The sequence below is a fragment of the Camarhynchus parvulus genome, chromosome 6 (genome assembly GCF_901933205.1).
Source record: "Camarhynchus parvulus chromosome 6, STF_HiC, whole genome shotgun sequence".
In the NCBI taxonomy this organism is placed as follows: domain Eukaryota; kingdom Metazoa; phylum Chordata; class Aves; order Passeriformes; family Thraupidae; genus Camarhynchus; species Camarhynchus parvulus.
Window position 1 is genome coordinate 1,825,800 of NC_044576.1, and position 26,300 is coordinate 1,852,099.

The following is a 26,300-nucleotide window of genomic DNA, read 5'->3' on the forward strand; positions in this document are numbered from 1 at the left end:
TTGCTCATGATAATTGCTCTGGCAACCATGGCAATCTGACAATTTCCTTAAACATCTATCAATCCACTGTTACAATTAACTCTTCTGCTAGACATTGACTCATGACAAAGAGATGGTCCGTCATCCTAATCTTCCTTTTCTGCTTTGGCTGAAAATCAAAAGTTGACCTAATGCATTTGTTATAGGAGGAGGAAGTAAGAAAGATAGAGGCTGAAACAGCCTTAGCTGGACTCTGATCAGTGGTGTTCTTTCTCTATTAGATCTCCTAAGGCAAATGTATCATCTTACTTGAGCCTTGGGAAAATGAAGTTAAGCAAAGTGTTATTGATTGTGAAGTAGCTCATCTGGAAGGAGCTTCAGAACACGGTGTGAGGCTGTGCTTATCCAGCACGTGCTGCTGGGCAGTGCCCGTGCTGGGGAGAGGCTCACTGTGCTTTCTGTGGGTGCAGTTGCCCACGGTGCTGGGCTGCCAAGGCCTTGGCAGGGGGTGACACACACATGGATGGCACTGGGCAGGCTCCCTGGCTCCCTGACGTGTGGCCGTGGATGGACGGAGCCAGAGAACCTTGCACTGCTTTTCTAGTATGAGGTGGATGGACATGACAAAATTAATAAAATCTGTATCCCTCTTTGTTGTCTTTAAACACAGTATCTGAGAGCATATATCACAGTCTAATTTATATTCAATTCTAACATGGCTTAAAAGGAGTCTTGCCATACATACAGGTCTAGTTCCATTTCTGTTGAGCATCCACTCTCAAGTTTGCTGTTTCATAAAAGTGTTCTTTGTGCCATCCCTTGGAAAGGTTGGGAAGCTGGGAACTTTGCACCATGTGTTCCATTCATACAATATGTCTGTAAGACCATGGGCAATTTTATTTTTTTAATGACCCTGAGATTCATGTAGTATTAAATACCGAGGTAAATGTGATCTTCCATTATGGAGGCTTTTCTTGGCAGGTCCTGGAAGAGCCCTGCCTTTGTATTTACACAGGATTAAGCCCTTTAATTGCTGTCTTTGCTGGACAGTAAAAAGCAGTGTATTCTTCACAGCAAGGCCCTTAAAGTGGTGGTTGTGCTATCCATTCTGTCCTTGTCTGTAATAACACATGGACAGTATTAAAACTAATACAAGGGGGCCCGTACTGCTTAATTTTGGATGTAACTGTGGCTTTTTGAGTCATTTCTCCTGCATTCTGTGTGTCAGACCTCTCTCTCCATGGTTGTGCACATAGACAGACTGGTTTGTTTGGAAGCCTCCCCCTGTGGAAGCACACAGGAAGAGATGCCTGGAAAAGGAAAGGTGAGATATAACCTGTAAAGTTGGAGCCTGGAACATCTCTGTGCACCTGCTCATTTGGCCCCTTGTTTGCAGCTGGACGTGTTGTGTTTGACACTGGAGGAGCTGAGGTAGCTGCCAGTGCTCCGCGTGCCCTCTTTGCATGGAGCTGTCAGTCTGTGGGTGCAGCTACCAAATCGGCACATGCTGAGCACACTGCTGACAAAGGCACCGTTGCTAAACTCCTCTTTTTCTGTGCTCTGTGGAGGTGGCGCCATGCATCTGAAAAGGATAAGGACATTCTGTGTTTGCAGAGACATTCTGTGATGCAGCCATTTCATAAACTGAACTGGAATGTATAAGTTTTTGCATAGGCAGAATCCCAAGGTAGTCATGCCAGACCCAGTTAGTAGTTTAGGATTACCTAATGGTGTGTTTTATCTGTCCAAGTTACTGTGATTGTCTAATTTATTGGATAACATAAAACATAATTTAATACTCATGTACAAAATGGTAGTCATGTGAATTGACAAGAAACCTGTAAGCTCTGAATTAATTCATGGCTTAGTGCAAGGGAAGTTTCACTGATGCTTCTGAAGACGGAGCAGAGCTATTGCCTTCACAAAATGCACTTCTGATGTTCTTGTCATACACTCTCTTGTGAGACAAAGCAGATTGCAGATCTGTGTAGGAAAGGAAATTCAAAACCAGCACGAATGGGGAAGTTTTTAGGAGGTATTTAAGCTTTAAAGCAGTAAATATATTATCATTTAAAGACATATTTTATGATACTACCTTTGTACCGTAAGTTCAATTTTATATTTGCATTACTTTGCTCGAAAAAAAAGAAGTATGTCCTTCAATATTGGTTGTATAAATGTAAATATTAATGTACCACATAACTGTTCTCTCTGCAGTTCTTGACATTATTGTCTTCTAGCTTGATTTGAATCCTTACTCATGCTTGTTACGCTCTGGATAAGGACCAGTGTGTAGTATCAATATTTTTTCCTTTGTCCTTCCTGCTGATATTTTTTCCCCCATTTCTACATACTTGAGTATCAAAGTAATGGTGTGGTAAGTACAAATTGCCAGATGAAAAATTTATATCTAGAAAGATAGAAGGGTGATAATTTACTTCGGAGTTTGATTTAGCATGAGCATCCTAAGGCATCAATGTAAAACAAGTTAGCTTAGTTGTTGGGCAATTGTTTGTCATTGGAGACTCCTCTCATTATGGAAGATGTCACAGTGGCTTAAGAAGGTTTCAACAATAAAGTAGCAGCTTTAATCATTTTTTCTTCATTTTGCAAATATTTAATTTTTATGTAAGGCTTTGTGTTTTTCATATTTTTATAGCACTTTCTGACTCAGTATTTTGTTGTTGCTCTTGCTTATAGAGAGTATTACAGTGCCTTTGAATTCTAGGAACCAGTAGATGGTAGGAGAACTTTCAGGCGGCTCAGTGTGGGTTTGCCAGGGTAAGTTTTGCAGCCTGCTGAGCTGGGTAGGCGGTGTGCGAGTGCCCGAGTGGTGGGTGCTAAAGCAGTGTCCTTGTGCTTGCAGAGAGCCACATCCTGGAGGACGTGAACCGCTGCATCGTGGCGCTGCGGGAGCAGGACGCCGAGGGTCTGGACCGCGCCGCCGGCGCCATCCGCGGCCGCGCCGCACGGGTCGCGCACGTCGTGGCGGGGGAGATGGACAGCTACGAGCCCGGAGCCTACACCCAGGGGGTCCTGGGGCACGTGCAGCAGCTCTCCGCGGCTGGTAAGGCCGAGCACGGAGCTTTCATCTCCTGGCACCTCTCCTTGGTGCGCTGCCTTCAGCGGGAATCCCGCGGGCCGCTGCCGTAATGCGCTGCGGGTGCATTGCTGGTTCCCTCCGAGGCGTCTCCTTTTAGCCAGCTGTTGAGTTAGGGCGAGACCATGTGGTTCAAAACTAATTTTTAACATTTTGTCTGAATTACATGGTCTCTGTAAGCTTCCTTGAGTTATGGTACCCCCCCGTTACTGGCGTCCTTAATGCATGTAGCATTGTTTGGAGACTTGGAACTAGTGAGGTAGCAGCTTCCCACTTCATTGCGCCTCACCACGCCTGCTCTAAGCAGGTGAACGGCAAACTCGGAGAAGGAGGTGCATGATTTGTGTGTGCTTCCACTTTAAAGACTGTTAAGCAGTAATCAGGTGTCCCAAAAAGTCTTCAGTTTTACCAAAAAGAATTGAAACTTTCTAAAATATTTAGCAGTCTCGTTTCCTTTTCCATAATATTAGAAAAGAGGGCATCCGATATTGGAAAATGCCTGTAACTGGCCACAGGGGGTGTAACTGCACTGTTCTATAAATGGTTTCTGTGTTTTCCATAAATGAATCTCTTGCTTTTCATAATGTGTAATTAATTAAAAAAAAAATCTAAGTTGCTCCCAGTACTTCCATGTTTTAAATGGTTGCAAGTCTCATAGTGGGGAGTTAAACTGCTCCTAAGAGATTTTCTGGCAAGTCTGTACATCCCTGGAATGTAGGATTTGGCTTCCTGAACTCAGAGATCTAATTCCTTGCTCTTTCAATCTAAACAAATGTCAAGTACCTTACATTTAACTGACATTTTACCTCAAGAAAAAGCAGGAATTTTGTTTGAGCTCTTTCTTAGTAAGTTCAAATATGTCCAGGGCAGAACTGCCCTCATGTGAGCAGGAGTAAACTGACATTGCAGTGAAGTGGCAAAAGAGAACAATGGGAAGAGTTTGAAATAGGCTCGTCCGTTTTTTATGTTTTTTTCTGATATTTTGGTAGGAAAATTGAGAAATTTTCACCATTGCACTCCTTTCTTCCTGATTTCTGGAAGTACTGTGAGGAATACTGAGAGGGAAGCAGCATAGAAAAGCATAGTTTAGATTCTCATGTAAAAGCTGAGCCTGTTTTTCTTAAAACTGATTCTGTTTAAAGACATTGGGAGTTGACATTGATTTCTGTTCTGTTGCCTTGCTTTGACAGTAATATATATAATATACCTGAACCTGTCTGTCTGCAGAAGACAGGGAGGCATAAAACTGGTTGTGGTTGGAATGTTTGCTTGTTTCAAGGGACATCAAGCATGGTCACATCTCAAATGACTTTGTAGTACTTCAGAGAATTCACTGTCTTTATGTTGTTCAATAGGAATGCAAAAAAGACACATACTTTTCATTTTCACCTGTATTTATGTGATCTGCAGTGATCACATGTTGAACTCTGAGATGGCTGCTTGGTTTTGTTTTATTTAACTTTTTCATCTTCCAGGTAAAATGCAGGTAGGTTGCAGCCCACAGGTGTAACCTAAACCATTCTATCCCAGCTGAGTCTTTCAGGTCCAGCTGATTGCAAGGGGAAAGTTCACCAGGAGAGAACTCTGTATTTATGCTGCCATAAACTCCTCAGTTAACTTCCACAATAACCTCAGGCAGTGAAGGGTATCCTTTATGCCTAAGGAAGAGGTGAAGTGTTACTCGTGAGAAATCACTGTAGGCAGAGTATAGAATTAGTGAGAACAAAATAAAAGACAAAGAGTATACATGGAAATAGCAGAGAACTAAAGATAAAAATGGAAGAGTGAATGGGAGAAGAAATAGGAACGGTGCAAATTGGAGGTAACAGAAGGGAGAAAATGTGCATAAAGAGGAGCAGATATATTTACTGTTTGTTTTAACAAAGATCAAGGTTAAATTGTAGAATATATTGAGGTAATGTGTAATAAAAGAAAGATGTTTAATTCTCTGCACTGCAGTATGCGAGGAAAGAGCAGAGATCACTATCTGTCTCTTCAGCTGGAAGTCATCAGATGTATTTAAGATAAAGTGAGCTGTTCAACAGTAGTATCTTAATACTGCCACAAAATGACTATTAAACACTGGAGCTTAATTTCTCAGCTCGTGTAGTCTGGTGTACATAGGAGCTGTGGGCAGCCAAGTGCAGCTCTACTGCACCATGTAATGGAGGGTCCTCCTTCTCGGGCATATTTGTCCTGTTCCTCTGTTCACCCCTTCCCTTTCCCTGAACAGGAAGGAAAACCTGAGAAGACTAGAGACAAGGCTCTGTAAAAGCCCCATCTATGGTGTGGAGCTGAGCTTTTAGAAGTTAAATAATACCAGAGCTGAAGTTGTCTTTGCAGCCCTGACATCCCTTGGTTTGCCCTCTGTGTGTGGGTGACACGCCTTAGGGCGCCGTGGCTATTGAGCATACCCAGCTGTGTTACACCAGCTGCTTTGTGCACTCACTGCCTGGGCATGTGCCAGGGCCACGCTGGGGCAGGGGAGGCTCCTGTCCACAGGCTCAGTTTGGAGCATAACGAGGCACGAGGCTGTGGGACAGATGTGTGAGCTCATGTTGGATGTACTTACAGAGGCACTTGATGATCTTGGTCTTCTGGGCCGGCTCTGTGCTTGCACTGGCAGGGCCTGTGCAGAGTTCCTGCTGCTAGCCAGGACAGGCTGGGGGTGCAGGATGCTCCCCAGCTCCTGCGCTGCTGCCTCCACGCCGCAGTGGCCCCGGGCTGTGACTGGGCCCTTCTCTGTCCCTGCTCCAGTTCTGGGGAGCAGCTTGGTGGGCAGGGAGGAGCTGCAGAGCGTTCCAAGGCCCAGGGCAGGGGGCTGTAAGTCAGCATTGAGCCTCGTGGCCCAAGTCTGTGTGGAACCTGGGGGCCCTGGAGAAGGTGTTCAGCCATGGGGGTGTTCTGGGGAGGCAGTGCCTTTAGCCCAGCAGCGCCTCTTTGACTGAACAAGGGTAAAGTAGTTGAGCTTGAGGCTGTGCTCTGGTGTGGTTAAGGCTGGGAAGACTTCACTACTGGTGCCTCTGTCATTCCTAATGTCTGGCACTGTTTGTTAGATTGAAATACACAGATTATTGCATTTTGATAGAGTTTGTGTACTGTTGTATCAAAGCAAAATGAAACTTAGGAACTCTGTTTATAAAATCCTAAGGTATTTCTTCTTCAGAACTGGAAGGGTGATCTTGTTCTGTTTTTTTAAATACCAGTCTCCTCTGTTATTTTATTGCCTGCCAGAATCTGCAGCAGTTAAATTTAAGTCAACAATTTATATTATGGCATATATCTGTTGGTAGAGTAAAAGGTTTGTATTGTAAATTTGGTCTGCAGTTCTGCTTTAATGCCGAACTCTAATGATATACATATAAGTGTAAAACATAAATTCTTTAGTTACTTCAATGTCTACAGATCTTGTAAGAAAAACAAGGAAAAAGGTGGAGACAAAGATGACAAGTATTTTAATTGCAGTGGGCCAAAGAGATTTAGCTTTTAGACTTTTTTGGAGTGCTTGGGTTTGTGTTCAGTGATTTTCTTTAAAACCTTCACAGCCTTCAGTTACATTTTGGCAGCATATTTTAACATTTTATGTGCCAGTATGAATTAATTTATTTAGTTACACTAATGTGTGTATTTATTTCCTGGTCCCAGGATTGCTGTTGTGGTCACCTTCCAGTCTCCCCTTTCCCTTCATAGCCCTTTCAGTGTGGGTGCTTCTACAGCCCTGTATTAATACTGACCTGCTACACCTGAACCAGGGCTCTCTTGTACAGTAATTTATTAATTGATTCTCCAGGGAGGATTAAATCTACTGCATTGCTTTTCTCTGGGAAAAGGTAGTTTACCTTAGCCATAAAAAGACAGTGGTGTTTTCATGATACAAGCCTCCTTCCATCTTGGGCTTTTTATGCAGCTTTTCTATTTCTTGCAAGCCTCTGTGCACCAAGCTAATGGCTTGTATTTTCCTGGCTGCTTCACTTGCCTTTTTTAATTCCAGTTTACAGGTTTGTCACAGCAGCTTATGTGAAATGTGTGGCAGTTTCCTTTGTCCCCTGCCTTGAGTCTTCTGCAGTAGGGATTGTCTGTTCTTCTTTGGAAATGGGGCTCTCTTTCACCCAAAAGGCACCTTCCAGAGAGGCAGTGCAAGAGGGGTTGTCTGTATTCTCCTGCCCACTCTGACATTTAGTATTTATTTTGTCATCTTCTGGTAAAGCCACCTGAGCCAGCGTGGGGAGAGAGGAGCACTTCCAGAGACTTTTCCTAAGGGGTATCTTCAGATGGGATCCTGAGATGGGATGAATGGGCAGCTGAAGGTCCTTGCCTCTTGTTGTAGAACAAAAGATACCTATATGACTGACTTTATTCTAAATTATTTATTTAGGGGTGGCTAAAATGAGGTGAATGGACCTTACTCATTCTGTGGGACACACAAAAAATCAGAAGTTTTTATTAATTCAAAAAGATTAATTTAGAATTTTATTAATTCAGAAAGTTTTTAATGAAAAAGTATTTTTCACTAGTTGTTCATCACTGTCAGGATAAGATCTAAAGAGAATACTTGCTGTTCAAGTCTGTTTAGTGTTCAGTGATTTTTACTCTTGCTTATGAAACCCAAAGACTGCTGAAGAAGGGGATTGACTGGGGTCACTTCAAAATACATAAAAAAAGAAAATCCCCAAAGCATTTGAAGAAGGAGAGAGGCCTGAGCATGCAAGCTTATGGAATTGATGAACTTGTGAAATTGCTGCTCAACCCAGACAAGGAACATTTTATAAGCAGCTATTCAGCAGAATTATTGTAAGAGCTAAAAAGAAAAAAAAATGGACCAAGAAAAACACTGAGGGTATTTGCATGACTTAGCCTGAAATATGCTTTTTGATGAGCTACGTGGTGATTGTAAGGTAATAATTTCAGTAATAGCCCTTGATTCTTGTGGTTTTTACTCTGTTACAGAGTCAATAACCTCCATTTGGTGGAGAATGCAGTGAAGCTTTTTTTTGGTAGGGCTCTCTTTGGATCCTTCTTTAGAAACTGGATTTTGCTTCTGATGTAAGACTGTTCTGAAAAATAGGGGGAAAGACCAACTTTTTTTGGGTTCCAGGTAATCAGAAAATGACCCCGAACACTGAAATTTCTTTTTGCCAATCTTTTCTTCCTTTCCTCTAGCTCAGGAATATTTTTGCTTCACTGTTAATAACAGTGTAATGCCCATGTTGATTATAGGCACTGTGTGGGCATTAAGGGGCCTTTAACTACACATCTGCTTCTTTGAAATGCTGTTGCACTTAGTGATCGTTTAAAGCACTGAGAAGAAACTGCTCTGCAGTGCACTGCTCCCCCAGGCCTTGCTCAGTGCCAGCTTCACGTGTCAGGGCAGTCCTTGAACACACACTCAGAGTCTCCAAGAACTGTCCTCCTCAAGAGAAATCTTTGTTAGAGCAGCCTTGAAAGTGCAGCATTGTTATGAAGTAAATACACGTTTCTGAAGGTAAGAAGTTTGATTTTGTGGCGTGCAGTTGAGTTTTGATGCTTTTTTGGTTGTTAGGTCATTTTCCCGGATTAGGATCGTAAATACCCTTCTGCTGCCTGTCATGGATGTGGCACACGTGGTCGTGCTCCATCTAAGCTCCGTGGGGAGTGGGAGGGAGGTGGGGGGGGCGTCTCTTGGTTTGAGTGACATTGGTGAAGAACTGGAAAGGTGAGGCTGTTGTGTGAATTCTAAAGCTTGCTCCCATGGTGATGAATCTGCCACTTTGGTGAAGCCTGGTTTACCTGCAGCCTGATTTTGGAGCAGAGGACACGTGGAGAAGCTTTCCCTAAAGTCAGAATGCCACTGAACACCAGTGCTGTCTTTGCTTCTGCAGTTTCCACAGGCCCTAGAGGGAAACTGAGGATGGCACTATACTAGTGGGCAGTAAGGGCTTTTTTTCTCTCTCTCTGGTGTTTTGTGGGCTGGGGTTTTTGTTGGTTGGCTGGTTTGTTGGATTTTTTCAAGTAGAATTGCCCTTCTGTAGTCATTGTGTGTGACATTTTGTGATAATCTTCCCTCACCTGGAGCTACATTTAGAAGTGACTTGTTACTTTCCAGTGTCTGTATAACTTTAATATATCCCTTTTAATTTATCTCTCTCTTTTAGATCTTAAGGACCACTAGACTGGTCTGGTTCAGTAGAGTCCATTAATGACAGCCCTTCCCTAAGCTGATAACAAGATCAGGGGAAGGGCTGTTCCTTTTACTGCGTTTTTTTAACTGGAGCAAGCTCTTGAACTTGCACAAGGTTATCTCTGTGCCCATATCAAAGCCTTTCCTTTCATTTCAGCTGTGACTTTCTTGCACAAGCTCTTAAGTGCCTTGACCTCTATAATTTTAAGGACATTTCATTTGCTTCCAGCTCTGTAACCTTTCCAGTTTTTTGGAATGTGTTTTCCAGAGCCTCTGGGACACAGTTTTCTCATTACTGTTATCATAATGTTTATCTTGTAGTCTTGATCCTACAAGCCCTGATGCTATTGTTACTTTGCATTTCTGGGGAGTTGCAAGCATGCTGTGTCTGTTGCACTTGCCCATGGTTAACTTGCTGTGTCTCAGGCACTCGTTGGTTATTTATTTCCTTTGCCAGTCCACATTCAAAGAATCCTTTCATCCTCTTGCCTTTTAGAACAGTGTAATATGTTGGAGATGGCATCTTTCTTACAGAAGCTGAAGTTTTTGTCTATTTTACAAGTTTTTTGCAGTTGGAACATTTTAGTTCTTAATGAGCAGCTTTGGCTTCACCTGATGTGTCCTGCAGCCAGCTGGTCAGATCTGCCTGCTGGGTTATCCCAGTATGTACTAGAGTCTTTGGAATACTTTGGAATTTACCACTCTTCTGAGCATTTGCTTTTGTAACGTTTACATATCAGAGCATGATTTCCCTCCTAAGCAGGATTGTGAACTGAGTAACTGGATTTCATAGATTATCAGTGCTTAAGAATTCATTTTCTATTTTATAGTATCTGTGAGGACTGTTTTGGTTTAAATTGTGAATATGAGTCCAGTCTCAGTAACAATTTCCTTAGACCTGAAAAACTGCAGTATGTTTTTGTTCTTCAACTGTAGTTCATTCTTAAGTTCTTCATAGAGATAATTTCCTAACTGGAATTTATAAAAAGTACCTTCCACAGTTTTCATTTTTGCATGTAACAAACTACGTTTTATAGTAAAAGCCATAATTTTGTGACATGCCCTGTCATAATCAAAATTAAATGATTGCCCCACCTTCCTCCAATAATACTTTCAAGTACACACATCTAACTCTGTTTAAGATATTTTTAGTGATTCCTTTCTGGCAGCATGCCCTCAGCTCTTCGTGCTTCCTTCCTTGGAAACCATGAACTTTCAGATCTGGAAATGATGCAGTAGCTCTGGATGGGGGAGCATATGCATAATTCAGTAGTATTTATATATGCCTGTGTATGTATGCCTGGATTATAAATCTGTTAATGTAGTAAAACTGGTTCTTGCTGAAATCATAAACGATAAGCTTGTCTTTATTTTGGTCACCTTGTCTCAGTAAGTCTGTCACCACCATTCATTGCACTATTGGAAGAAATGGCATTGATTTCATTATATACTAAATAAATTTCTGTAACTTGGGCTTCTCCTCACTTTCTGGGGACTGTATTCTGTTTTCTACCAGAATGCCCATCTCTGAAGCTGGTTTTGTTTGCTGCAGGCTTTGTTTTGTGTCACAGTTGATGAGAACACCAGACCACGTCCTCAGTTTACCCAGTGCTATTAAACAGCTGCAGTTGTTTGGAATGATGCAGTAGGCAGCAGGCAAAGTGCAAGGAATGCAGCCATCAGAACTGAAGCATTTGCCATGGAGTTTCATGCAGGAATGTACAACTGTCTGTTGCTCACACACCTTTTGATTGTTGTCAGGCATTAAAAATTCAAAGGTAGGCAGCTGCAGTCAGCAGATGGAAAGGCCTGTATCTTGGTATTGTGCAAAAAAGTTGTTGCAGAATTCCTCACTCTTCCCAAGCACTGTAAAACAGCAGCCATGCTTTGCTCATGGAATACTGGGCCTTAGCAGCCAGGCTAGGCAGTAAACTGTTGATGGCCTTCCTAATCAACAGGAATGTTTAGGGAAAACCCATAGGTGTTCCAACAGCTTGTTTAGTTGAGAGGTTTGTGGGGTTTTTTTCTTAGGGTTCAGTTTTATAATTTCTTTCCTGACCTGAGGCTTCAAGTAGCATTCCCTGTGCCAGAACGTGTTTTCCCAGGAACCTTATTTTTGGTGTTGGGGGAGGCTTAAAATAATTTCCTGATACTGATTCCTTGGTCTGAAGTCAGAAGTGTTTAGTGAGCAATTCTGGATGGTATCAGCACACTGTTGGTTTTGATATGCTTATTTTTTAGGAAGGGGAGGCTAGATTTCAGGAGATACCATGAAGCAGATCTCTGAAGAAGCATTCATGGTAAAATAAACAATATTTAATGATAGTATGCCAAACACCAAAGTCGATACGTGGATTATAACAGGAGTGCCAGAATAGGATGGGAAGGATGTAAGAGTGTGACCCTTGGTAAGAGGATGGCACTCACTGTACACTTTGCAGAGTAGGCCTTGTCAAACTCCAAGTGTTGGGGAGAAGCTTTCTGGAGAACAAAGGGTGCTGGGGATGGGCTGGGCCTCAGTGCAGGTGACTTGTGAGAAGGGGGGACACTGAGAGTTGAACGTGGGGAGGTGGCAGCCAAGGGACCATGGATGGAGACCTGCAGCTTCCAGGGAGCTGCAGTGGCTCTGCTGCCCCTCACTCGTGGTGGAGGCAGTGGCACAGCTGAGGGCAGTGGCCACAAGCTGTAGCAGAGAAAATCAGGGAGAGTGTGAGCAGAGGCAGGGGATTTATTCACTGTAGCGCAGCACTAGAGCAAAGCTGCAGTGACATTTCTGTCTTTAAAGGTTTTCACAATTTAGCTGGACAAAGCTGTGACTGACCTGATGTTGTGCTGGCCTTATGTCTAAGGAGGTGATACGCAGAATCCTTTTCAAATTATGTGTGTAGGATGTTTTGCTTGTGTTAGACGCCAGCTGCATTCACTTAAGAACCATCTTTTCTGGGTAATTAAATGTTTTAATGTGGGCATTCATACTCTGCTGTAGTAATGTCAGATTCTTAGAGAAGAGTTCTTTTTCTGCTTAGTGACTTGCTTGTTACTAGAAATACATACTGTTAAAAAGGACTTTGAGTGTAAAAATGCTTGCATATACTTTGTTCAAAGTCTGGAAATTTCTCCAGAATGTTAATGCAGACCTCTTATATGAAGTGTTGTGTTTTAAATGGTGGTCAAGCATAGAAACATTGCAAATGGATGCATTCCATCTGTGTGGTTTAGTTGGATGTTTCCAAATAGGCAAAGAAGTATTTACAACCTGTAGGTGCTCTGTTTTTCAAAGAGTTTGTTTACTCTTAAGTGTGTTCTTTTCAAACCATGGCAATTACTTTCTTTTCCTGAGAGCTAATAGTAAAATTTTCAGCAGTGCTCCAGATTTCTTTCCAGTAATAACATAGTCTTCTTGTGTTTATTTAATTTGTCCGCTTGTCTTGCTTGTCTTTTATTCTGTGGGATAGGTAAGTAAGAACCTGTACCTAAAAACACATTTAGAGTTTGTATCTTAATAGTATTAGAAGCAAAACTAGTTTTATTCAGTGTAGTTTTGTTCAGTTTTTAACCATTGTTTGTGAGCTGATAACTGGCTTTTTTGAATCTTCAGTAGTCTGTATGTTGGAGGAAAATCATTATGTCTGCATTGTAGGTTGGGAGGAGGCTTTCTTGTAGTCCATCTTTGTAAACTCTAAATCCCAAGTAAAGAACAAAAACACCTTGGGAACCTTTTCAGCCTTTCCACAGTCTCTCCACAGAATTGGATGTAGCAGGAAATGTAATTGGCAGTCCCTCTCTTGTCTGTCAGCAGTCCCCTGCAGTTGGAGTTCTCCCTCAGTGTCTGTGCGGAGCAGTCAGTGCCTGTTACAAGTGATACTCCAGCTGCTCCTTTGCTTCCTTGTACAGAGCTTTCTTTAGCTGAACAGCTTTGCCCTGCTGATGACAGGAGCGTTAGCACTAATAACTATAAGTGTTGCTAATTAACTTAAACACTAGCTGATGGAGAGACTTCAGGTAAATACTGAAGAAGGTTCTTTAAAATGTTATTGATAAGCAGTTGGGTAAGATGGGATTTCTTTGTAGGGCAGAATGTGTAATACAGGATGCAGTTGTGGTTGGCATACTGAATGCCCACAGCCCCTCAGGTTCCTGCTTTGAACCCTTAGAGAGTGCCTCTTGAGTTTGTCACCTTGGCCACAAAGGAGCTGCCCATTGCTGTTTCACCTTCTGCAGCTAGCAGGCTTATTGCTCTCAAATGATTATATGCTACAGTTGAACATTCTCATTAAATGTAGCAGCATCCCTTTATCACTGTTGGTTTTAATCCATTTCAGTATACCATGTTCTAATAATGGAGCTTCCAGGTGGGCTGCAGCAATTAGAACCGAATTCCAAATCCACTGCAGCAATTGCCACTGACTCCTCTGGCTGTCGTGCAGCCCTTGGGTTCCTGTCGCTTCTGACTGGTGCCAGTGTTTGTGATCCCACTGAACAGTCCCACTGCTCTGAGGGGCTGGTGCCAGTGTTTGTGATCCCACTGAACAGTCCCACTGCTCTGAGGGGCTGGTGCCAGTGTTTGTGATCCCACTGAACAGTCCCACTGCTCTGAGGGGCGGTGCCCGTGGTGCCCACTGGGGGCTCGTGTTTGTGATCCCACTGAACAGTCCCACTGCTCTGAGGGGCGGTGCCATTTGTGATCCCACTGAACAGTCCCACTGCTCTGAGGGGCTTGGTGCGGGTGTTTTGTGATCCCACTGAACAGTCCCACTGCTCTGAGGGGCTGGTGCCCGTGTTTGTGATCCCACTGAACAGTCCCACTGCTCTGAGGGGCTGGTGCCCGTGTTTGTGATCCCACTGCTCTGAGGGGCTGGTGCCCGTGTTTGTGATCCCACTGAACAGTCCCACTGCTCTGAGGGGCTGGTGCCCGTGTTTGTGATCCCACTGAACAGTCCCACTGCTCTGAGGGGCTGGTGCCCGTGTTTGTGATCCCACTGAACAGTCCCACTGCTCTGAGGGGCTGGTGCCAGTGTTTGTGATGCCACTGAGCAGAGTCCCACTGCTCCAAGGGGCTGGTGCCCGTGTTTGTGATCCCACTGCTCTGAGGGGCTGGTGCCAGTGTTTGTGATCCCACTGAACAGTCCCACTGCTCTGAGGGGCTGGTGCCAGTGTTTGTGATCCCACTGAACAGTCCCACTGCTCTGAGGGGCTGGTGCCCGTGTTTGTGATCCCACTGAACAGTCCCACTGCTCTGAGGGGCTGCAGCAAAGGCAGGAAGCACACACAGAGTTAGTCTGTCACGAGTCACTGCTTTCTGAATCATTCTCAGGCTAGCTCTGAATATTAAATTTAGAGACAGTATTTTTCTGGCACCATTCAGAAAAATATCTTTTCTGCGCTTGACAGCATTTACTGGTATTTCACTGTAATTAAGTGTTCGAGAATTTTGGCTACCAAGATGTATTTTTCTTGTGCTTACTTTTAAAATGTCAGCAGTCTTCCATGAAAAATAATTCTTCTTGATGAAATTATTTCAGTTATTCCAGGTTACTGTTGAAGTAGACATAGAACTAAAAAGTAGTGACCCTTTTCTCAATACATTTTGTCCAAGGAGATTTTGTCTTGTATGTTTTTGTTGTTTGCTAACATATGTCAAAACCATGGTATCTGACTCTGCCTAAAAAGCTGTATTGATTTTCTGATATTTCCCAGCGGGATATGCAATTTTTTTTTGTCTTTGGGCCAAAAAAAGCTTGGAATGTTGTGCAGTTTTATTCTTTGTGGCTAATTCAATTAATTTCAGGTTTTCTAGGTTGATGCTACACCCGCTGGGAACCAGATTTCTAAAAAGACAATATTTCTAGTAATCTACCAAAATAGCCGGCTGCATTTCAAAATTAAATGTTTAAATTGTTGTCTGCTGTTAATGTTTTGAAGACCAACTCATTGTCGGCATAGTTATATTTGGGAAAATGTGGCTCAGTTACATGATCTGAGCTTCTGAAACGACCCTGATGTCTCCCAAAATAAAGTTACTGCAGTACATGAAGAGCAGCTGGTACCAAGCAGTTGTAAGTTCAGCACCACTGCTGTACCCCCTCCATAAGGACTGGCTGGGGATCACAGACAAGTTTGTGTGTTGGTAACTGCTGTGCTCAGCTGTTTCTTCCCACTTTTCTCCTTTAAAGGGTGACTGTAAGGTTTTTGTGAATTACCCCATTCTCTAGCTTTAGTTTATAGCACAATGCATCTGCAATGCAACCAAAGAAGGTTCACAGACAGGGGTTTGGGGTGGTTGTAATTTTATATTTATTAAACTCCCAGGACTTTTCTTTCCCACTTAAATTGCTAAAAAGCTGCTCTCTGTTCAGATAGTCTCTCTTACATAGAATGAAGTCACTTGCTCTCCACAAGGACTTGAATTTCCTCTTAATTTCCTTTTTATGGCATTTCCTGTGTCCTGCTCAGTCAATTTGGAAAATCCCAATTTGGGAATATTTGGTCAGCAGCCTTTAAAAACTGCCTGATACATTAATTGCCTCAGATCTTTCTGGCTGAGCTTTGGCTGTGTTTGGGGTGTTTTTTTAGGTACAGACTTTGGGTATTTACTAGCCTTAGCTTTTGTGTAGCTATATGCCATTCCACATAGTGCAGATTCCTCTAAATGAAACCCAGAGACTGCGCTTGAAGGAAGGATGGGCATGTTCTGGGCTGAGGAGTAGTTCTTGTTTCCACAGCTTGTGGATGCCGTGCTGTAGCAGGGGACTGATGAGACAAGACAGGCCCACATGGTCCGCACTGTCTGCTAAGGAATGAGAAATAAATTCTGAAATTCCTCTCATCTGTCCTAGGGGGAAATGTCATTCTCATCTGGGATCTCATGGTCAGTCTGTCCTTGAGCATGGCAGCAAAATGTATTAGGTAGAGGGCTTCAAAAAAAGGAGGATTATGTAAATTATTGAAATTACCTCTCTGCTCTTTTGGATGCTGTGACCTGTCTCTAATGAGTTCCTTATACAGGGAAACTCATGTACTCCCTCCAGAGCATGGCCACAGAGAAACCCTTTGAAGATGGCAGAGAGGGATCCCACTGAAGCCTCGAGCTGTGATGTTCAGATGCAGGGCACTGCTTTAATTCCCAGCTGCAGTATTCCATGCCTTTGCAGGCTGTGTCCAGGGATTCCTAAGTCCAAGCAATCCCCTGTGCCCATGTTACAGAGAGCAGGGACTGGTGTGTACATCTGAACTGTCCTGGTGCAAAACAAAACAACTCTTGTTCCAGGTAGGAAGCTAATCACTGCATGGGTGTGTTAGGGGAGGAATAAATTAGGGCCGTTTCAAAATTAAAAGCAGCAATTTACTGGATTGTTACTCATTAATTACACACACTGCCAATAATTAGGTCTCACTTGCTATCAATATTTTCTCACATTCAGGACAGTTAACTCCTAAAAATCTTACCCTTGTTAGCTGTGAAGATCTGGTACCACAGCACTGCTGTCGTGTTCAGCATAGTTTCTGTATAAATATGTCTGTAAACATACACATACAAAAATATTCATGATGTCCATTTGTACATAGCTAGGTAATTACATACTTATGTCTACATGTATATACACACTCAGCTGGGTTTTGTGAGTCTGCCAGCTTTGCAAGCTGCAAAATGCACAGCTGCAGCTGGCACAGGTCTGAGTTAGAGAAGCAGCTACAGCTTGCTTTTTGTTAGGAAACTTTTTATGTGCATCAGGCCTCTCCCTGGACTACTTCATGTTGTATTGCACTGTTACTATGCAGAAACTTTGGCATGAAATACTAAATTCCATTAGGATAATTTATAGATCTTTATGCTCTAAATAGTCCAGGAAGGGACAATGGGGGATTCTGAGATCGTGCCTCTCATACACTGGCCTAGGATTGAAGCTGCCAGAGGAAAATGAGCTCTTTCAGGTGTTGTAAGTTCCACAAATAGTTAATCTCTTCTCCTGCATAAAACCTGTAAGCTTGTTACCAAATAAGGTGAATGCTAATATAAGGGCTATATCAAATACCTATAGTCACAAAGCTCTTCTGCTTCATTCATATCCATATGTATGTAGGTATATGTAAATGTATTCCTTAGAAAGCCAGTGGATACAGTGGCAGAGTACAAAGTTACCAATTTAACCTTGTATCACAGAAATAGAGGCTTGAATTAAGAGTTTGTACCGTAGTGAAATTAGCTTCAGGAGCAGCTTCACTTTCACGTTAGGATTGCATTATGTGGATTTGTAAGAGTCACAGGTGGTTGGAGTTTCAAAACCTGCTTGTGTTATTCAGCTCAACCTTTTGCAGTGAGTGCCCAGTACTCTTTTTTTGCAGTAATTCCATTATTATTTCAGTGTATTTTGGAGCACCTCTAATGAAGCTATCTCCATCAGTCACTGAAACAATCTGTTCCATTCTGAATTGTATGTTGGGTGCTGTGACTCAGGCTGCTGCCAGCAGATCCCTTTTATTTCACATGGTGTCCCTTAGCCAGCACAGTTGCCTCAGCTTAGATGGGTTTTATTTTTTCATTCTTTATGTACCGTTCTGGATTGCAGTGACATGAAGAGTAGACATAATACTTAGCAGTAAAATTGGCTTACTGGAACAAGCAGTGTTCTTACCATCTGAAATTCTCAGACACCTTTTGAGAAGGAATTTATAAATACTTATTTTTTAATCACAGGAAGTGCAAACTATTATTTGATCTCAAAGAGTGTAATTAAATCAAGAAGCACTGAATAAAGGCTGTGTGGCTATTACCTAGGTTTCTTACCTTTCTCTAGTACTACCTTGCATTTAACAGGCAGCGGTGTTTTTAATCTTTACAACCATACATTTCTTTACTTCCACTGAACTTTTGCAGCTGGGAAGCTGCTTAAATCCTCTGTAAGCAACCTGATATACCCATCACACTGACTTTCATGCTAGGTGATCAGGTTATGAGGAAATAATGAAGTACTTGAGGTACACACCTCTTGTGTCAAGTCACTTGTGATACTGCCCCCACCTGTGCCTTGGTGTGGGTCTGGATTGCTCACCCCTCTGCTAGCTTGCCTGCTGCACATCTGCCTTATTTCAGTGCTCTGCTGTCATGCTAGCTTCATATGAAACTCATCCAGTAGCTTTGTAGGCCTTACTTGACTGTACTTCAGGTGGGTTTTTGCAAGTTTTCCTCCTCTTAGAGTCCTAATTCATGACTAGCAACTTACCTGAATTTTCTTACCTTCAGAAGGAAAACCATTTTTTCACTCCAGCTTCCCCAATTTTTTTTTGTTTTGGTCTTTTTTAATGACTTTTTTTTGGGCGCAGACGATGTCTGCAGGTGGCTGAATCCCCAAGAGAGCTGTCTCCTGTGTTGAAAGGCCACTGGAGTTCAGGCAAAGCTGTGGCAGGGTTGCAGTGTGCAGAGCTGGGCTCTGAAGCTGTGTGCCACAGAGAGCTTCAGTCACTGCCTGTGCTCTCACTTCCATTTCAAAGCTGCCTTTGAAGGAGTAGTTCTTCAGTCTTTGTTCCAGTGGGAGCTCTCCAGCCTTTCCCACTCTGCTCTCAGCCTTTCCCACTGGGTGAGTTGCTCAGAGTCTTTGTACATGCAAATAAACACTGAAGGGAAACTTAGGTTATTTACCACAAATTCTTTTTCTTGAGATAAATTGTGGGTTTGCTAGTTTCTTCCCTTTTTTCCCTGAGTGAAGAACTGTAAAGATTTTGAATGAAAAAAAAGAAGGAAATTTTTTTGGGGTCAGTTCTAGGAGGTGGTGACTGTTGGTGTCTGGTCAGGTGTGTTTGTTCTCTTAAGACACTCGTAAGGTGTTGGACACATGGACAGTTTGGCTTTGCAGCCTCTTGGCTTTTCCCTGCAAGCTGCTCTGCTGGTGGCAATCACTTCACACAGCTGGAGTAAAAGGTACAAGCACAGTGGCTCCTGCTCTCACCTCTTGGCAGTGGCTTCTGCAAAGCTGAGAATCTGTTTTCCTGATTGTTTTATTGTTAAAAATAACAGGCACGGAGCTGCTAATTGGAAAGAAGGGATTAGTGAAGTTTAGTTTTCTTTGTGAAGAGCTGGGCCCTGAAGCTATTAAACTACAAACTTGGTTCATTACTTGGTTTTGATTGAAGATTACAAAATCAAGCAAAAACATTAGAGGACTAAGAAGACATGCCTACAAGGAAATATGAAAAGTATTATTTGAAAAAATAGCGGAATTAGGAAACACTTGATGAATTTTAAAGCAAATTAGGTTAATTTCAAGAATGTATTTTTGATAGTGTGAAATCTTTAATTACTTTAGGGACTTTGAACATTATGCTTATGAACATATTGGTATTTTCTAAACATCCTCCTTTCTGCACCTTCCCTCTCAGGGAAAGCAGAATTACAGATGCTCATATTGAAATTTCCTTTTAGTTTTTGTTGCAGGAGAAACAGAATGGAACACAAAGAAGACAGAAATAAAATGTACAAATAAAGCAAACAAATCCCCATAAAAATTTAGTACTTCTCAGTTGTCTAACACTTGATAGTTCTAATTTTACTTGTTTGATTTTGCTTTTGAAAGACTGAAAAAATAAGTAATTTCCTCCTGTTCTCAGTTGCATCCACTTCTCTACTATATTTAGGCTGCCTAGAAAAATAAAGCCAAGTACAGGAAATATGCACATTATTGGTGTAATTCAGTCCACTTAATGCAGTATTTCAGAGGGCTGCCTGACTATTTGAGGTCTATGAAGTATTTTGGATGTTAGTTATCCATAGGTAGGAGTTCATATATGCACCAAATTCTCTTTTTTTTTTTTAGTCATTGGTTGGGAGCTCAAAACTGAAATAAATCCCAGTAGTCTTGGATTTGAGGGAGTTGTCCTATCACTTACAGGGAGAATGAGCAGGAAATAAGGCCTGTTTGATAGCCCAGGTGTACTTTCACACTTCATTAGCAGATTGGTGTGTACATGTTTCAGAACTGCAGTACAGTCTTGTGTTTTAATTGTCTGTGTAAAAGTGCTGTTGCTGCAAAGCCCCATCTGAAGTGCTGCTGGAGGAGGGCCCTGAGGTGGTGGTTCTGCACTCAAGTGCAGCCTGGGTTGCTCCACTTGGAATTATTTTGATAGTCTAGAGGCCAAAATATTTGTTTAACTAGAAAGAAAACCATTACAAAATGATGAAAAGTTCTCATTCAGTGGTGGTTCTTTGATTTTTATTGTTTTTAAGCAATAAATAGGCACTTGTTCTCCTTAATTATTTTATGTGATTGCAAATGAAAAATGTCTTGTATTTTTTCTGTGCTATTATAAATCTTTCCAATGACCTTTTTGAAGGTGTGACAGTTCCAGTGATATTCTGAAGAGGCACTGATTTTAAATACCCTGTTTTTCAAATTAAATGGCAACTACTTGTTGGCTCAGACAGTGAAGTTACTGTAATTTGAGAATGCATTTAACTGTCTCCAAGGGCTATGTGGGTCTCATCATCAAAGTAAGGGAGGATAGCATTATTGGGGCACCTAAGTTGCCAGGTTTTCTAATTCAGAAATCTGATTTTCTTCAGCTGAAGCTTTGTCTGCCTACAGATTTATTATATACTTCAAGATTTGCCTGCAATGTTCCACATCAATTGTATTAGTAGTAGTGCTTTCATGTGTTAGGGATTTGTGGATTGCACAGTGTGGAATTGTGGTGAGGAGGGTGGAACACAAACAGTATTAGTGTTTGAAACCAACACATTGCTGCAGAGAGAGCTCTAGTACCATGAGGTTTGTTATTCCTATTGAATATTACACAAGTGCAGTTTTATCCCGTTGTGTTTGTTTCTTCTATGTCCTCAGACTCCAAGTGACAGGAAATGAGTTTGGTCTGGGCTTGTTTGAGGTCCTTCTGTGTGTGTGATGGATTTTCCAGCTGCATTCCTTCTGTATTCTGTGCCGGGTTTCCTTTGCTTCAGGTTGGTGTGAAGGGTTGAGGGAGATGCAGTGCTGCCAGGTCACCGTGCAGAACAAGCCCCTGGGGCAGCAGCAGAAAACCCCCAGGCCTTCTGGGTGAAGCACAGGTTAAAATCCAACTGACTCGAAATGCACAGTTGGTTTGATTCAATCAAACAGGATAAATTGCCCTGGTAAATTCGGGTTACAGTTGTGGGACCTGCTCAGTTGAAGAATAAACATCAATTTGCTGCTGGTTACATCTCCATTCAGACTGAAAGCAGATTGGGAAATAGTGGAAGTCTGTTCAGCAGTGGTTCCAACTTTAAGCCACGTTGTTCATCCTGATTCTCTGGGTAAAATTGCAATTGAAATCACCAAGAAATTTTTACAACTGCTTCCCCAGCTCCTCTTTTAAAACTTCTTTCTTCTTTGTAGTACTGTACAACCACCCACAGCTTATGTGCTTACCATGGGCATTTTTATAACTGTGATAAAAACTACAAATGTATTCTCACTTAAAAGTAATTGCACTATTACTGTAATGCTTTTTAGAAAATAAAGTTTTTATCAATGTCAGGTGTTTTGCCAAAAAGGAAAAAACTACCTGTTCTTTTATGCTCACTGATTTTTGTTGTTTTTTGGTTTTTTTTAATAGTGATTCCAGAGTTTATTAGTCAAGTAAATATTGCATTGGAGAGCTTAAGCAAGAACACAGTGCATCTGTTTGATGACAACCAGTTTGTTGACATTTCCAAGAAGGTTTATGATACGATTCACAACATCAGGTGCTCCGTCATGATGATTCGGGTAAGTCTGGAATTTGTTTTTTTCATACTGCTGGCTGAGATGGGTCAGGATGTCAGGGCATTTTTGGGAGCATTCAGAACTGTGTGTGTGATAAATGCCCCAAGCTCATATCCAGGTTGAACTGGCCTGGGAAACTTGGGTTACAGTGAAATGTGTGATTGTAACTCCACAAGTCTAGGACTGCATTGAGTACCACATCAGAATGTTGCACAAAAATGTCTTCACTTCTTTAAAAATATGTGGTTTTGTTTGGCTGGTAAAGATCTTTGTTCACTTCATTAACTACTAACTTGCAACTACAAAACCAAATCTTGTAGTTCTTCAGCTTTAACCTGTGGAATGTAGGAGAGAGAGTATTTCCAGGGGATTCTGATATTCCCATATCAAGTTCTTCCAGCCTTACACCAGAACCTGATTTCTTTGTCTCACACAATTACAATCATGGTGCTTATGTTTGTGTTTTTCCTGAAGTTCAGAAACTGAATCAGAGCAGCTTATTTTTAAAATTCAAGCCAGAATCTTGTCAGATGCAGAATTTCCCCCAAATATCTTCATAAGGAATGATAAACAACTGAGCTGCAATGTCTGTATGTTCAGCAATTTCATTTTAATATAAGATTAAACATTAATAACAATATAGATAGATTTTTCAAAGGAAGTTTATCTTCTGCACTGACTGTGCAGTTGAGAACATGGTAGGAAACAGATTCCTTTTCTTGTGAATACAAACCCGTGACAGCCCAGCCTGGGCAGCAGGGAGGTGCTGGGAGGTGGGTGTGCTGCTCTACTCCGTTTTGGTGAGACCCCTCCTGCAGAGCTCCTCCAGCTCTGGGGTCCCAGCACAGGAAGGACAGGCAGTGTTGGAGTGGGTGCAGAGGAGGCACAGGAGTGATCAGAGGGATGGAGCGCCTCTCCCACGAGGAACAGCTGGGGCTGGAGGAGTCTCTGTGGAGGCCATACTGCAGCCCTTGGGTACTTACAGGGGCTTATAAATGAGATGAGAACAGACTTCTTTGTAGGGCCTGTTGTGATAGGGCAAGGGGTAATGACTTTAAATGAAAGAGGAGAGATTTAGCTAGATAAAAGGAAGAAATTTATTGCAATGTGAGTGCCAGTGAAACACTGGCACAGGCTGCCCAGCAAGGTGGTAGAAGCCCCATCCCTGGAAGCATTCCAGGCCAGGCTGCAGGGGGCTCTGAGCAAACTGACCTGCTCATTGCAGGGGGTGTTGGACTAGGTGGCCTTTAAAGGTCCCTTCCAACCCAAACCATTCTAATGTGAAGAACATTAGTCTTAACATATTGCAGTGTGTAAGGTAAAGCAGGAATTCAAATGTGCAGGATGATTACAATGTCTCATCCTTATTGCAGTTGTCAGTTAGGAAGCTGTTTGTATACTGAGGAGAGACCCTGAAACTTCCAGCATGTGGCCCGTAGCAGTAAGAGTTTGTGAGCTGCATGTAGGTCCAAACCAAACCAACCAGGTTGTGGGTGATGCTTGCTTAGGTCTTCAGATCAGCTCCTGTGTCAGTGAGCACAGGCTAAGAAGTTTTCATTAGGACATCTCATTTTTTTCTAGGTAAGCTTCATTTAATGCCTGTGTTGCTCATCCCTCCCTTAGTGACTCAGGGGCTCTTGGGTCTTTTAGGATTACAGAGTTGCTTCTGTTTCTCAGTGAGATAAGAGTCTTCTTTATGTCCAGTTGTCTTAGGCTTGAATTCCATGGTGATGACTGTGTATTTCTTTGTGGAGTTTTGCATTTCTGGGGAATTGGGAAATGCACTGAGGAGTGTAACACAGCTTCAGTCAGTTTCTGTGAGGAGGCAGACTCAGCTCTGCAGTATTTCCTTAGAGTGCTCTGTAGGGGTGTCTGTGTGGGACAGTCACTCAGGTAATATGAGGGGAAGAGCCTCAGGTGTGAAGAGGCTGTGACAGGCCCAAGGCCCAGGAGGTGCCCAGTGTGCAGTACCTGGGCTGTGCACCCATGGAATCCTGAGCCACTGCCCAGCACCCGAGGGCACAGCAGCCATGGAATGGCTTCTCTCAGGGCCTTCTTCCACTGCTGCTTTGCAAGTCCTGGCCAAGAGCTCAGGAGAGTTAAAAAATGGTTGGAAAGGATGTGAGCTCTCTCCTTAATGAATCCCATTGTTCAGCCATGGGAAGGTTTTTTTGAGGCTTGGTGAAATGTTAGTCAGCTACTCCAGCATCCCTTAGAGATAGTGATTGCCAGCACAGAGAGTGCTGAGAAAAGCCTGGCATTCATTTTCTGAGCCAGGATGTGTTTGCATTCCTGGTTAGATATGTTCCAGACGATGCCAGCTCCCTGGAAGAAGCTTTAGTGGATCTGGGGGTTACTCAGACAGGCACTGTTAGTGTAGCAGCCAAGGTGAGGAAATGAGATGTTCTGTGGCCAGCGTGCTGCTGCTGCCAGACAATGGCACCTTGCTGCTTACAGGGGATTCATTGCAAGACTGAATCGGGGCAGGAACTCGTTGATAAAAAATAATTGGGAAATGTAAATGGATGAGGCCACTCATTCACAAGGGGCAATTTTTCAACATGGCAGTAGAAGCAGAAATTCTCCAGGTCAGTTTCTCAGGAAGCATTTCAAACATGTAATTACACAGAAAAAATGTTTTTAAAAATAGAGTTCTTAAATGTAAAATGCTGCCCAATACTATTGTTAATGCAAATTACCAGCTATGCATTTCAATGTCCAAGCTTAACCAAAGATAGGTAAAACATTCACTGCAGTCCTGCAAGGTATGAGGCAGCACTTGAGAGCAGCTACACAGTGGCAGGTGTGTGGTACTGCTGAGCTGTAATAGAAGTGCCTCTGGCATCAGGGGGCTGCTCCCTTAAGATGCTTTTCACTGTTCACTTGCAAGGACTGCTTGATGCAGGGGCAGCTGTCAATGAGAAATAACTAGGTAGTTGATCCAGGGCGTATCCACAGTTCTCAGTCATTTTTTGACTCTGAGGATCCCATTTTTGTTGTGTTTTAGAGATTTTTGTGGGCTTGATCTTGCACAGGAGCATTTGTACATTATCTGGATAACATTTTAATCAGGATATTGATGTTACAGAAATAGATTAGATTAAATAGTACAATTAAAGGCAATTCTTCCAGGTGAAATATGTAGAAAAGTCAAAGGAAACAGGTTGGTGGTTTTTGAGACAATACACATGTCTCAAAATGCTGCAGAATGTTAAGATTATTGGTAAAACCTTTTAAAAAACTTCTGTATGAAGGTGCTTTTAGTTGAAAAATATGAGACAGCTGGATTGAAATAACAGCTACCAATATCCCATTAGGGTATAAACTAGTGGAAAGGAATGACTTCAAAAGAATAATAACTGCTGGTAACTAGAGCACTAATAGTCGTGCTAACAATTATACCAACAGTGGAAACAAAGTCACCAAGTCAAAAGTTTCACAGAATTCTTTGTTCTTTTTGGAGGATAAACAAGTGAGCAGCTGTTCAGGTTTTACAGAGACAAAGAAGAGGGCAAAGGGTTCATATGCTCTGTGCAAGATGCTTTTACTATACTTGTGTTCATGAAAGCAGTGACTGAGGAACCCAAGTTCTCTAATTTTGTGAGAAGTGGAGAGTGTGTATTGAAACTGCTGTTCTTAGCACATGAAAACATTTATTAAAAATCCTTTCTGCTGAATGGGTATTCTCTGTGCTGTTTCTCTCAGAATCCTGGCATGGAGACCATAGGTTCCCTCAGGAGTTTATGGTGTTAGGCTTCTTGAGTTTGTTTTGCACATTGTTCCTTGATTTCCCTGCACCATGATGTATGGGATATCCATCCCCCAGCCCCCCTGAAAACTGAAGCAAAGCATTCGTTTTTCTTTTCTGTCTTACCCAGGTACTTTTATTCAACTAGATCCCCCCTGCACCTCCAATCAATTCCTAATATTCTTGTTTCTTTAGCCAACAGTCTTTTTCTGTGTGTTTTAATTTCCTTTGGAAAGTCAAGCTCAGTTTAGGTATACATTCAAAAGTCTACAGCATAAATGCTTTTTCATATATTTTGGCTTTCTCAGAATACCCTTGGATGGGTTCCCTTTTTAACTTCTGTTGGTTGCAAATCTGGCATGGTTTTTCATTCTGTTTTAAAGAAATGTAAGAATTCATCCTCAGCATAGCTTGAGTTCGTCAGCACACTCGATTTCTCTCAGGAAGAGACATCACAGCAGAATTCATTATCTTACACCCAGCAGAGTTACAGGAAGTTTTAGAACATGGACCTCTAGGACAGGGAGATAGCAAGTGGTGAAAACCTTTCAGCCAGTTACTGAGTATCTAGTTTCAATTCTACCA

General features: G+C 42.3%; 1 protein-coding gene across 4 annotated transcripts in view; it reads left to right on the top strand.

The window, feature by feature from the left end:
* Window positions 1-26,300, top strand: part of CTNNA3 (catenin alpha 3) — a 415,145-nt gene that overhangs the window by 308,325 nt on the left and 80,520 nt on the right. For all 4 annotated transcript variants that reach the window (XM_030950971.1, XM_030950972.1, XM_030950975.1 and 1 more), the window contains 2 exons: window positions 2,846-3,046; window positions 21,819-21,970. In XM_030950971.1, coding sequence (XP_030806831.1) covers window positions 2,846-3,046; window positions 21,819-21,970 — 353 coding nt within the window. The remainder of the gene's footprint in view (window positions 1-2,845; window positions 3,047-21,818; window positions 21,971-26,300) is intronic.